Genomic DNA, 12,746 nt, shown 5'->3' with positions numbered 1-12,746 from the left:
GAAATACGGAAAGTAACGACCAAAACACACACGTTAAACAGTTAGGTGACTAGCAAGTCACTATTATTGAAAATCAGCAAATTAGCACACAGCTTCATAACCAGCACGATATAAAACTGTGGATAATTTTATTTATAACGAGTGCCTTATTAACATTAAAATTAGTGAGAATGATGTGGAAATGCTGTAAGAAGCAAACTCTTAAAGCATTAAGCACCGCAAATAAAGTGCAAAACATTGAACTGAATCATTTAAATTAGCTGTTGCAATCGCTATAGCGAATGTGGTAGAGTGTGAAAATCGTAATGTCATCGCGAAGTGCGCGAAAGTTAACAATATCGTCAAATTCAACCACACTGCGCTTATGGATAGCGTCACATCATTGCGAACCAAAGGCATCAACAAAGCAGAGTCCCCCGCACAACCCACGGTAGAGCCGTTGAGTGGTAGAATGATTAACTGTAAACCCGCTACTGTTGCTGATACGGCTGTTGTTGATCCAGGATTGAGCGCATCAAACTACACATACAAAGTAATGGAGTGGATAATTATAATCAAAGGTTAGTAGAAATAGATAGTGTTAAGTAATATGTTGTAAATTTGTAAAATGCGTTTGACGTAGTATAAATCATTGTGTTAAAGGTGTTAAATTGTAAATGTGTAAAACCGGTAATCTTTGAACAAAGTGTGTAATGGTTTTTCGTGTTTTAAAATTCAATGGATGAAGATATCGATCCATTAATTAAAAAACTTTCCAATATTTTGAGAAATCTAAAAAAGTGTCCAAACCGAAAATATCTAAAGAGTACTTTGCAAGCTAAAGCAAGTGAAAGTCGACAAATTTATGACAATCTTATAGAATTATTTCAATTAATTGATGAAACAAGACAAAGATTTTTAACCAAAGCTGTACGTGATATTTACAGCCAGATTAAAATTTTTATTGATACCAGGCTTGATACAGGTATTCATCTGTTGAAGTTCAAACAAGTAGCACAAATAGTACTTGCAATTGAAATTCTTAAAAAAGGGAGTCGAAAAGTTACCATGGCAAATAATATGGAAATTGTGAAGCTTATTGCTACGCTTTTGCCTCAATTCAATGGCAATGCAGATAAGCTTGAAGGTACGACCGCCGCCTTGAGAGCTATTGATACGATGGTAAACGATAATAATAGAGCTATCGCCATTCAGGTGATACTCTCAAGATTGGAAGGCAAAGCACGATCAGCTGTTAATGCTGCTCCTGCAACTGTCAACGAAATCATTACAAGTTTGGAACAGAGATGCAGAATTACGCAGTCTCCTGAAGCTGTAGTTGCAAAATTGAACGCAACTAGACAGACTTCCACTATCGTAGATTTTACTGACAAAATTGAAAAACTCGCTTTGGAGTTGGAAAAAACTTATTTAACAGAAAACGTTCCATTAGCATCCGCAACCAGGTTAGCATCTAAAGCTGCCGTAAAAGCGTTGACCAATGGAGTAAAGAACTCCGAAATCCAACTAATACTTAAAGCCGGACAATTTGAAAACCTTACTTCTGCAATCACCAAGGTAACTGAATTGGAGGCTGATCAAAGTCAACAGAAACAAGTTTTCTGGACCAATGGCCACCAACCACGTTATCAACCATGTCCAACCTTTTCAAATCACCAGCCTAGGATGATAACTTCTACTTATCGAGGTAGAAGATCAACTTATAGGGGACGAAACACAAATACTGCAAATCGTTTCCAGTATCAGCCACGACCGCAAACAAACAGTTTCCCTGATAGAAACCACAGTCATCAATCAAATAACCGAGGTAGAAGAGGTACGAATTCTCGTGTGTATGTTGCACAGGAAAATTCTAGTCAACAACAATCAACAAACCAATCAAACCAACAACAAGTGACAAACAATCCTTTTTTAGAGGTACAGTACGGGCGTACTCAATAAGAGTTTCAGCATCAAATTTTGTCTTGCTCAAAACTGATCTGTCAGACACTCAGTGTACATTTATTGTAGACTGTGGTTCTGATATATCAGTGATCAAAGCGAAATGTGTTAAGCCCACCAAAACATACTTCCCAAACCAAAATTGTAATATAGTAGGTATAGGTGAAGGTACAATAGCCTCTCTAGGTAGTACCAAAAGTACAATAAATATTAGTGAACATATGATAGATCAAATTTTTCACATAGTTGAAAACGACTTTCCAATACCGACAGATGGTATAATAGGAAGAGATTTTTTTGTAAATAATCGTTGTACAATAGATTATGATTTATGGTTGCTTAATATCAGTATAAGTAACGAAGTTTTTACCATTCCCATAGAAGATAACGTAGATGGAAAATTTATTATACCTGGAAGATGTGAAATGGTGAAAAGAATTGACGTTCCAGATAATGAAGAAGATGAACTACTTGTTTGCTCACAAGAAGTTCAGCATGGAATTTTTATAGGAAACTCCATTATAAATAAGAAAAATCCTTACGTAAAATTTATTAATACATTAAATGAGCATGTAGTAGTAAAACCCTTCAAACCTACTTTAGAACAACTAAGTTGTTATAAAATAATGAACGTCTCAAATTCGAACATTAAGCATAGTAATAGGATTGAAGAATTAATTACTAAAGTGAAAATTGGGAATATTTCACACAAAACTCAGAAAAATCTTTACAAATTGATGATGAACTATAATGATGTATTTCATATATCAGAGGATAGGCTAACAGCAAATAATTTTTACGAACAATCAATAGAATTAATTGACAATACCTCCGTTTACATTCCTAACTACAAACAGATTCATTCCCAACAAACTGAAATAAATAGCCAAGTTAAGAAAATGCTCGATGATGGTATCATTGAACCATCTGTTCCGCATTTTAACTCACCCATATTATTAGTACCAAAGAAATCTGACTCTGGTAAAAAATGGCGTCTAGTTATAGATTTTCGTCAATTGAATAGAAAAATCTTACCCGATAAATTTCCACTGCCAAGGATTGAAACCATTCTTGATCAACTGGGTAGAGCACGCTATTTTACTACATTAGATTTAATGTCTGGATTTCACCAGATACCTTTGGAAAATAATTCAAAAAAGTATACTGCTTTTTCCACTAGCGATGGTCATTATCAATATACAAGATTACCCTTTGGACTAAATATTTCTCCTAATAATTTTCAAAGGATGATGACTATCGCAATGGCTGGACTATCACCGGAATGTGCATTTATTTACGTAGATGATATTGTTGTGATAGGCTGTTCAGAAAATCATCATCTTAGAAATCTAGAAAATGTCTTCGAACGTTTAAGAATGTACAATTTAAAATTAAATCCTGAAAAATGTGATTTTTTCAAAAGTGAAGTCACATATTTAGGTCACAAAATTTCAGATAAAGGTATAACACCTGATGACGCAAAATTTTCAATCATCGAAAAATATCCAGCACCACAAAATGCTGATGAAGTTAGAAGATTCGTCGCGTTTTGTAACTATTATAGGAAATTCATTCAAAATTTTGCTTTAATAGCACGACCGTTAAATAAATTATTACGAAAAGATGTAAAATTTTTATGGACATCAGAATGCCAGGAGTCATTTGAAAATTTGAAGAAAAAACTACTTTCACCTCAAATTTTACAATTTCCCGACTTTTCGAAAGATTTTACTTTAACCACTGATGCTTCATCCTTCGCATGTGGTGCAGTTTTGTCTCAAAACCACAATGGAAAAGATCTACCTATAGCATTTGCTAGTAGAACTTTTACAAAAGGTGAAGAGAACAAAGCTGTAATTGAAAAAGAATTAGCTGCTATACACTGGTCTATAAATTACTTTAAATCATATTTATATGGACGTAAATTCAAAATTAGAACAGACCACAGACCATTAGTTTATGAAAAATGAAAAATGAAAAATCCAACTTCTAAACTAACCAGAATCCGATTGGATCTTGAAGAATTCGATTTTACAATTGAATATATGGCAGGAAAAGAAAACATAGTCGCTGATGCTTTATCACGAATAAAGTTGAATTCAGATGATTTAAAATCCATGTTCGTTTTAACTAGAAGCATGGTCAAAGAACAAGACAACCCAAACCCAAATCAAACAGTCACCTTGCAGCTTGATCAACTCAAGATGTATGACTCGTTGTCAAATGAGGAGGTTAGAGGTATTCCAAAGCTTGAAATCGAAGTTATAAAAAGAAACAAGAAATTCGTACAATGTGTAGTATATATTATGAATAAAAACTACAAGAAGTCTCTTCTATTAGTAGGAGAGTACAGAATTTGTCTCCAAGAACCTGTCGCATTAGAGTACATGGTTCGAGATATTGAAATAGCTGCTGAAAATAAAAGCATGCACAAAATAGGTCTTGATGTTAACACAACGTTTATGAAATTATTAGACGTCGATATATTGAAGAAACTTGCAAGCAAAATACTCAAAAAACTAAACATCGTACTATTTGAACGACCAAAAATAATTATTGATTCCCATATGATATCCGAGATTCTCGAGAAAAACCATAACACACCAACCGGAGGTCATATAGGACAGAACAAATTATATAAAAAACTTAGGAAAGAATATGAATGGAAGCAAATGAAACGAACAATCGCAGAGTTCGTAAGAAAATGTAACGCGTGTAAAATGAATAAAAACCAGCAAAAAACTTGTGAAAAATTTGTTAAAACAACTACACCACTTAAACCATTTGAAATTATAAGTATATATACCGTTGGACCATTTGTCAAAACAATAAACAACAATAGATACGCAGTCACAATACAATGTGATCTTAGTAAATACATAGTCATTATTCCAACACCAAATAAAGAAGCACATACAATCGCAAAAGCAATAGTTGAACATTTTATGTTGATATATGGAACTACAATAAAGGCAATAAGAACAGATTTAGGGACAGAATATAAAAACGAATTATTTACAAAAATAAACATTTTTTTTGAAATTAATCATATCACCTCAACAGCATATCATCCCCAAACAATTGGCTCACTGGAAAGGAATCATAAATGTTTAAACGAATATTTAAGAATCTTTTCCAATGAACACAGAAATGATTGGGATGAAGGGACAAATTATTATTGTTTCTCTTATAATACAACGCCAAATTTCTCAACAAATTATACACCTTTTGAACTAGTATTTGGCAGATCAGAAAAAATTAATAAGGAACTATTATCAACAAAAATAAATCCAATTTATAACGTAGATGATTACCATCAAGAATTTCAACACAGATTAAAAATTGCTTACAACAGAGCTAAAGACTATTTGGAACAAACAAAATTGAAAACGATACAAAATCAAAAAAATGTAAAACCGATTGAAATAATAGTAGGAGATAAAGTAGGGTTGACAGTCGAAAATAGAAAAAAATTAGATGCTTTATATTCAGGACCATACATTGTTAAAAATATTATAGACCCAAATGTTACTATAGAAAATATGCTTACAAATCAAAACCAAATTGTACACAAAAATCGACTAATAAAAATTTAAGACAAAAAGTACTTGGTCATAGAATGATATAACATCATTCTCCTAAAAGGGGAAGGTGTTGAGTAATGTATTCAATATTAGTAGATGAATTGATCAAATTCATAGGAAGTCGCTGAAGTGCGTTTTGTTCAATAACATGTTACTCAAACGTAGCATGTGTGGAACAACACCACGCGAAAGTTTATAAATATTTGACACATTGGAATTTGGTGCCGATGTTGTTTAACCTAGTTTTGGTAAACTATGAACCAGGAACTTTCGGTCTTTTCTTGATTGTTATGTTTACGTTTGAAGTATATGATTGAATAAAGACGATTCCAACTTCGGACATTGATGAAGAAGGTTCACCTTCCGTGACCATCTTTAGAACTAAAGCAAAGTGTTATAATTACAAAGTGATGCATCACCGGTATCCATTCGTAGTCCTTCTCCACCATTAGGCAAAACCACGATACATTGAACTTCGACGCTGGGTCGGAGCGTCTCTCTCTGTTTTTGACAACATTGCTGTTGCGGGAGGCGCAAAACAACCCAACCGTGGGTAAAAACTAAATGCATTTTACCCGAATTTGAGTAAAAAGAACTTATTTTTTGGGTAATTTGATTTCTCCGTGAAGATCACTGTGTATCCAGCTTTTTACGAGCGCTAATTAGGCATTTCACGGCGAAATTCTCTCTCTTTCGGTCTTCAACGAAACTTGAAAACAATGGTGCCAGTACCTGTCAACTTTGACAGGAACTGGCACCGTTGTTTTCAGATTTCTCGGAGGAGGGAAAGAGAGCGATTTTCTGATGACGTCACCGTGCAATGGGCGATGGCCGGCACAAAGAAGATCGCTTTCTGGTACACTGAACGAAATCTCCCGCTATCAATTGAATGATGTTTGCCTCATCCGAGCCCCATACCTATTTTCAGACATAATCAAGATGATTTTCATCGCTGTCAAAATCGTTTGTTTACAAATCGCATCGCATAATCATCCAGTCTAAAAATGATTTATGTTCAAGTAAAATATGCCTAAAATTGAGTGATTATCACACACGTATATAAACAAACCACATTGCTTTCTATTTTAGGATTTTAAAGAAATCGAATTGAAAATATGTAATCATTCATAATATCGACAAATCATCTTTTATTTTGATTATTATGACAATACATACATATAAAAATCTGTGGAGCGGATGGATTACGCTTGTTAACAATCAACACACTAATGAGCTGCCTGTAATATATCTGCTTGAAGCGATCATTAAGTGTCCGCATTACCCACACCAAAGTCGCTGGATAAGGGCGATGAGTTGTTCTTGGTCCCCTTGATAATAATGAAAAGATACAAAGTGAATATACTTTATAATACTACAATAAAGAAGGGACAATTACCTGCGAAACCCGCGGAGAAATGCTAAATCCCGCTGTTGCCGCAATGTTTTTGTTTTGATTGACAAGGATGATTTCAATTCTAGGACCATTTGCTTTCCAAATGAAACTTTAAACTATAATTGAATGATTTTTGATTTGGGATATGGCAGAAATGCCATGTTGTTGAAGTTCAACTATCAACACATTGTCATACGGATATGTACTGAAAGTCATCTTAAAAATTAATGATTTTTGTTCTACAGTCTGCGGATGCATCATATTGTTTAATAATCATTCACCGATGTCTATGGCCTGTATTATTGTGCATCCCGATAAAATTCAGAAAGAGAATTTCGCTCAATTTCCTCTACTTTATCAACGAACTTAAGGCTAAGTAGCCCGTCATTCGTTTTGGCAATAATGATGATTTTTCAGCTTGCATTTCAAAGTGATAAAACTCAGTCTTGATAGTTTATATTGACTTGAAAAAGTATCACCGTACGCACTTACATGCATAAAGTATGCTGATACTTTTTCAGCTGTGTCAGTGCAAAACCAACTGATTTTCTTTGATTCGAAATCGTGAGATGAATTAGCAACAATCATCAACGACGCGTACAAATTTCAATGACGGCCTACTTCGCCTTAAGGTAACACACGATAAACTCACAACAATCTATGTTCAAACTATCGATGAAAGAAAATATTTCTGTTTTATATTGTAATTTTCACGAATGATTAGACTTCCATGACGAAATTGAGAAGCTGCCAATGATGTACTGATGGTACATTTTCAAACACCATTTACCTTTCATCCTTGATTTCTGTCACTACAAGCTGGTTTCGACTAAAGAAACTATAAGCAAAGAAGCGAAATGTTCCAATTGGAATTCCAAGTTTACTGTCAATGTCATTCCAATCGAGCAGGAGACTTGTCAAACACTTTTTCACACAAGCTGAAAACGACTCACACAAAAATGTTACCTCCCACGAAAATTTTGCTTCTTCTGAAGTAGCATATTTTCTGAAGACTTGAGTGTCGGTTGAATGCTCTACTCATTACATTGGTTTTCCAGACATTCAGTCAATTTTTCATTCGTTACCCAAACCTGTGAAAACTCAACACATAAAACCTGTGACCCACTTTTAGCGTGGGATTCAATATTGGCAGTGCTGCGTAATAGATTTGGCATAGTTGCTAGCTGATTTATTTTGAATATGATCAGATTTCGTCTCTTTATAATTTAGACTCTTTAGTTTCGACCACCAGCTGGATGTTAGAACAATGACGATGACTGTAAACGTGTAAACATCGGAAGACCAGCTGGTTTTGTTATGTAAACCAGACCAGCTGGTGAGTCGAGAACAAAGAGAAAATGGTAAACACTGAGCCGGCCGGAGTAAACTGTCATGAACATCAGGATAATTGCATGGGCGGCGGTGATCGAAAAGGGGCAGCGAAATCGAAGGAGAAATCTGAGAAAGACGAAATTCAGATCATCAAAGTCTAATGGTGGTAAGCTCCATCGAAGTTAATACGCCAATCGTGTATTACCCTCGATTTTACTATAATAAAATCGAGGATAATACGCGATTGGCGTATTAACTGCGATGGAGCTTACCACCATAAGTGGTAAAAAAAATCGCAATATTATATCGGTCATTCGGTGATCTATCGGATCATATTGTCGCACCGCCACCAAACCGGATCGCGCCAGTGAGACTCGCGACGCGCCTCAACTCGCCGCATTTTGAAATCAGTTTTTTTAGTGTGGCGCTGCATTCTAACGATTTTAAGAACATAGCGCACTGTTCACATATTATCTGTGACGCTCGGGGCCCGAGAAAATAATAATTTCAAATAAGTGTTGATCTTGATTTCTACCGGATGCAAAATATGTTTGCTAACAACAGGCATGTTGATACACTTTCAGTTCATATCCCCAAAACTACAAAATTGGTCATCATTTATGGATAACAAACAGTTGCACCTTAAGCACAGCCAACACATTTTCAATCGGAAGGATTTTGGTTCGCTCGAACTGACAAATCCTCCGTTGTGATGAAACTTTTTCCGTCGACGTGATGTCGGACTGCTTTCAAAAACAGTCGAGATAAAAGCCGAGCCGGCAGAGCAATGACAGTTAGTTCGTTCAAAACTTCGCTTCGGAAGTCCAACCGGTGAACTCCAGATTAGGGATCATTCAAATATTACGTAACGCAACAGGGGGAGGGAGGGGGTCTTACATTGTGTTACGGTCCATACAAATATATAAAATTTTCCATACAAAAGCTGTTACGTGGGGGAGGGAGGGGGTCAAAAATTGGCAAATTTTGCGTTACGTAATATTTGAATGAACCCTTAGTGCTGCGAAGTCAATATTACTTCGCAGCACCAATCTGGAGTTCGCCGGTTGGACTGAAGCGAAGTTTTGAACAGGGGACTGACACGAATGTCATCCTGCATACATTTCGGCTCTTCCTCACATCGTTTTGGTACCTACTTTCTGGTCGGTTTGCCCTAACTTTGCTCCTGATTTTCGAGCATACGGCTCATGTGCTGCTAGTGCTAGATTCTGGCAAATAAATATATCGCATTGAATCGTCGTATTTGATGAGGCTTTTCACTTGTTCATCATTTTGTTGAATGTTTTACGCATCAGCGAGGTATCATTGATGTCTCCTACCCATAAAAACATATGTTTTGTCCTTCCAAAATAATCAAAACAAGAACCCTGGACGCCATGTTGAATTGATGTTGGGTTGGTAAATATTGGCTCATGCCACCCCCTTGGTTTTGAACAAACTAACTGTCATTGCTCTGCCGGCTCGGCTTTTATCTCGACTGTTTTTGAAAACAGTCCGACATCACGTCGGCGGAAGAAGTTTCACCACAACGGAGGATTTGTCAGTTCGAGCGCGCCAAAATCCTTCCGATTGAAAATTTGTTGGCGGTGCTTAAGGTGCAACTATTTGCTTTTCATAAATGAAAATCAATTTTGTAGTTTTGGGGATATGAATCCCGTTCTACCGGACAGAGATGAACTGAAAGTGTATCAACATGCCTGTTGTTAGAAAGCATATGATCCGATAGATCACCGAATGACCGATATGATATAAAACAGAAATATTTTCTTTTCAACGATAGTTTGAACATAGATTGCTCATGGATGTCACAATGACTTAAGTTCGTTGCTTAAGAAGTGGAAATTGAGTGAAGCGCTCTTTCTGATTTTTATCGGGATGCACAATAAAGAAGTGGAAATTGAGCGAAGCGCTCTTTCTGATTTTTATCGGGATGCACAATACATTAAGCTCAATTATTTTCTCGATTTTGATTATTTATCATTTTAATGAAAAAGACCAATAACATCAATGAAAATCATAAGGCAAACATTGAAATGTGTAATTGTTCATTAGGTTTAACTTCTTACTTGATTATAATCATGATTTCAATGAAAATGACTAATAATAGCAATGAAATTCATAAGGGGCGCAATAAAATTTGTAGGCGTTTATTATATTCAACTATTTTTTCGATTATGATTCCCATTTCAATGGTATGAAATCCATATTAGACTTTTGAAATCCGTTTTTATAGATTTTTTCCAGGCTTCATCCCGGATAAAAACGTATCATTCAGTGAATGGAATAAACCATTAATGTACAATATAACGCATTGGATACAATACAGCGTATTGTAATTGAATGTCGAAGCAATATTATTCTTGTTTAGATATACAATTCAAAAACAATATAATATTTTTAACAGAACATTGTATTGTTTTTAATTGGTTTTATACCTTACAATTTTGGTCAAATTCCTATTTTCGCGTAAAACAACTGTTGCTTTTTTCAATGTAGCTTTGCTGAAAGAGATAAACAAAACAAGTTCAGAAAGCAAGAAATGTTGGGTGAAAAATATTCAAAAAGTAAAAATAAGTAATTTTTTAGAAGTCACTTGACATTAGCTGTAACGACGAATGCAACCATGATACAGTTCGTTGAATTGTTTTTGTATTGTACAACAATACACGAATTGCTAATCATGAACAATATATCGTTTGGTATTTTCAAAATGTTTGTATGAGAAAATATCTATATTTGTATTGTTACGATACTTAACCACCCATACATTATATTGCAAAAATCTCATATACCATACAATGAACTGTTCAAAACAATGAGCCTCTGCGCGTGCCATAAATTCTTTTGTTCTCTTGACTTTTACTGTGCGCCGTGTGTTGGTGCTGTCTCGCTCTCTCTCACGGGAAACTTGAAAACAGGGCGCACAGTAAAAGTCAAACGTTTTATAGCATGCATAGGCTCATATTTTGTACTGTAATTGTATTGTCATTTTTCAATATATTTACTGTATTGCATTTCCAATATATTGAATGGTACTGTTGCAATACGTTATATTGTTTTTGTATTGTATTTTTTATCCGGGATAAGAGAAAATTTATGAAGTTCGTTAATTAATTTGCCTGAGTGTAGCGCATACTTCGGGGGGTTGCATTGCAGAAACAGTAAAATAAAAATAAACTTACCGTATCCGTATATAAATGTTTATTATACACAACATTATTTCGTAGCATGGAATACAAATCCGTCAAATTTCGTTGAGACATAATTTTCAGCAACTAAATATTTAACAACTCAAACATTTACAGGACCTATCCACGGTGTAAACAAAGAGACGAAAATGCTTTTTTCACTACACGCTAACTTGGAAGTACCCTTTAAATGGATTCCAAGTACCCATTTTTATGAGCAGTGCACGGTGGTTTGCGATTACCCTTTAATGGGTCAAAAATTTACCCATTTCCGCTAGAAGTGCCTCTCCACCTGAGTGCACACTGAAAGGAAAAGCATAGTAACGCCAACCATGTCGAGGGTGAAATTAAAACATTTTTACCACTTGATTTCAACAGAACATGTTTTATTATTGGCGTGACTATACCATCGTGAAATTTACTATGTGAGTTCCGTCGTAGTAAAATTTACCATGTTGCTGGTAATAATGATTATATGGATTTAGTAAAAGCAACCCCTGTTTGTAGTTGTATGATATATGCAATTTAGTTGGTTTGTTTACATTGGTAAATTTTGTATTTTGTAATTTATTTTTTATTGTTACATGGGGAGGAATAACAGTTTCATCAAATAAAATAAAATCGATTGCTGAATGATGTAAAATAAGGTGCTATCAACAAAGCGAGAGTCACAGCTTACACCGTAACTTGCTGCCGTTCCAACTGGATTTGCATCTGATGCTGTTGCAGCAGCGAGGGCTGCGGGACATCACCGCGTCGAACGATAATCATCTGCTGCAGGAGTTCGGCAATGGAATCCACAGATTCCCGTCCGGAGAGTGAAAGCGCAGAGATTAGATTACCGCCTGATGAGCTGAAGTGCATGTTAGATCCCCTTGTTTGGGACCGCAGCTGCTAGCGGTCTACATTTTCATGAATTTACCGGGACTAACCGGAGGAGGTGAAATGGTTTCAGGCGGTTCCGGAGGTTCTCGCGATGCATCGCTATTGAGGTTGGCTACTGGTGGGCAGAGTGATAGCGCCAACATCACTCTGGCCACCAGTAGCCAATCTCAACAACTATGCATCGTGAGAACCTCCGGAACCGCCTGAAACCATTTCTACCCTCCGGTTAGTCCCGGTGAATTCATGAAAATGTAGACCGCTAGCAGCTGCGATCCCAAACAAGGGGATCTAACATGCACTTCAGCTCATCAGGCGGTAATCTCATCTCTGCGCTTTCACCCTCCGGACGGGAATCTGTGGATCTCATTGCCGAACTCCGGCAGCAGATGTCTATCGTTCGACGCG

At 35.9% G+C, this 12,746-nt stretch overlaps 1 protein-coding gene across 7 annotated transcripts in view; it reads right to left on the bottom strand.

Annotated features, from left to right (window-relative positions):
* Window positions 1-11,638, bottom strand: part of LOC5575427 (syntaxin-16) — a 137,362-nt gene extending 125,724 nt beyond the window's left edge. For 3 of the 7 annotated variants that reach the window (XM_021851317.1, XM_021851335.1, XM_021851327.1), the window contains exon 1: window positions 11,451-11,633. In XM_021851317.1, the coding sequence (XP_021707009.1) occupies window positions 11,451-11,531 (81 nt within the window). In that variant the 5' untranslated portion in view covers window positions 11,532-11,633. Of the gene's footprint in view, window positions 1-11,450 lie in introns of all 7 variants that reach the window. The other 4 variants (XM_021851303.1, XM_021851310.1, XM_021851322.1 and 1 more) reach the window with 4 other exon arrangements.
* Between the last annotated feature and the right edge of the window lie 1,108 nt (window positions 11,639-12,746).

The sequence above is a fragment of the Aedes aegypti genome, chromosome 1 (genome assembly GCF_002204515.2).
Source record: "Aedes aegypti strain LVP_AGWG chromosome 1, AaegL5.0 Primary Assembly, whole genome shotgun sequence".
In the NCBI taxonomy this organism is placed as follows: Eukaryota; Metazoa; Arthropoda; class Insecta; order Diptera; family Culicidae; genus Aedes; species Aedes aegypti.
This window is presented reverse-complemented; position numbering and strand designations above follow the sequence as displayed.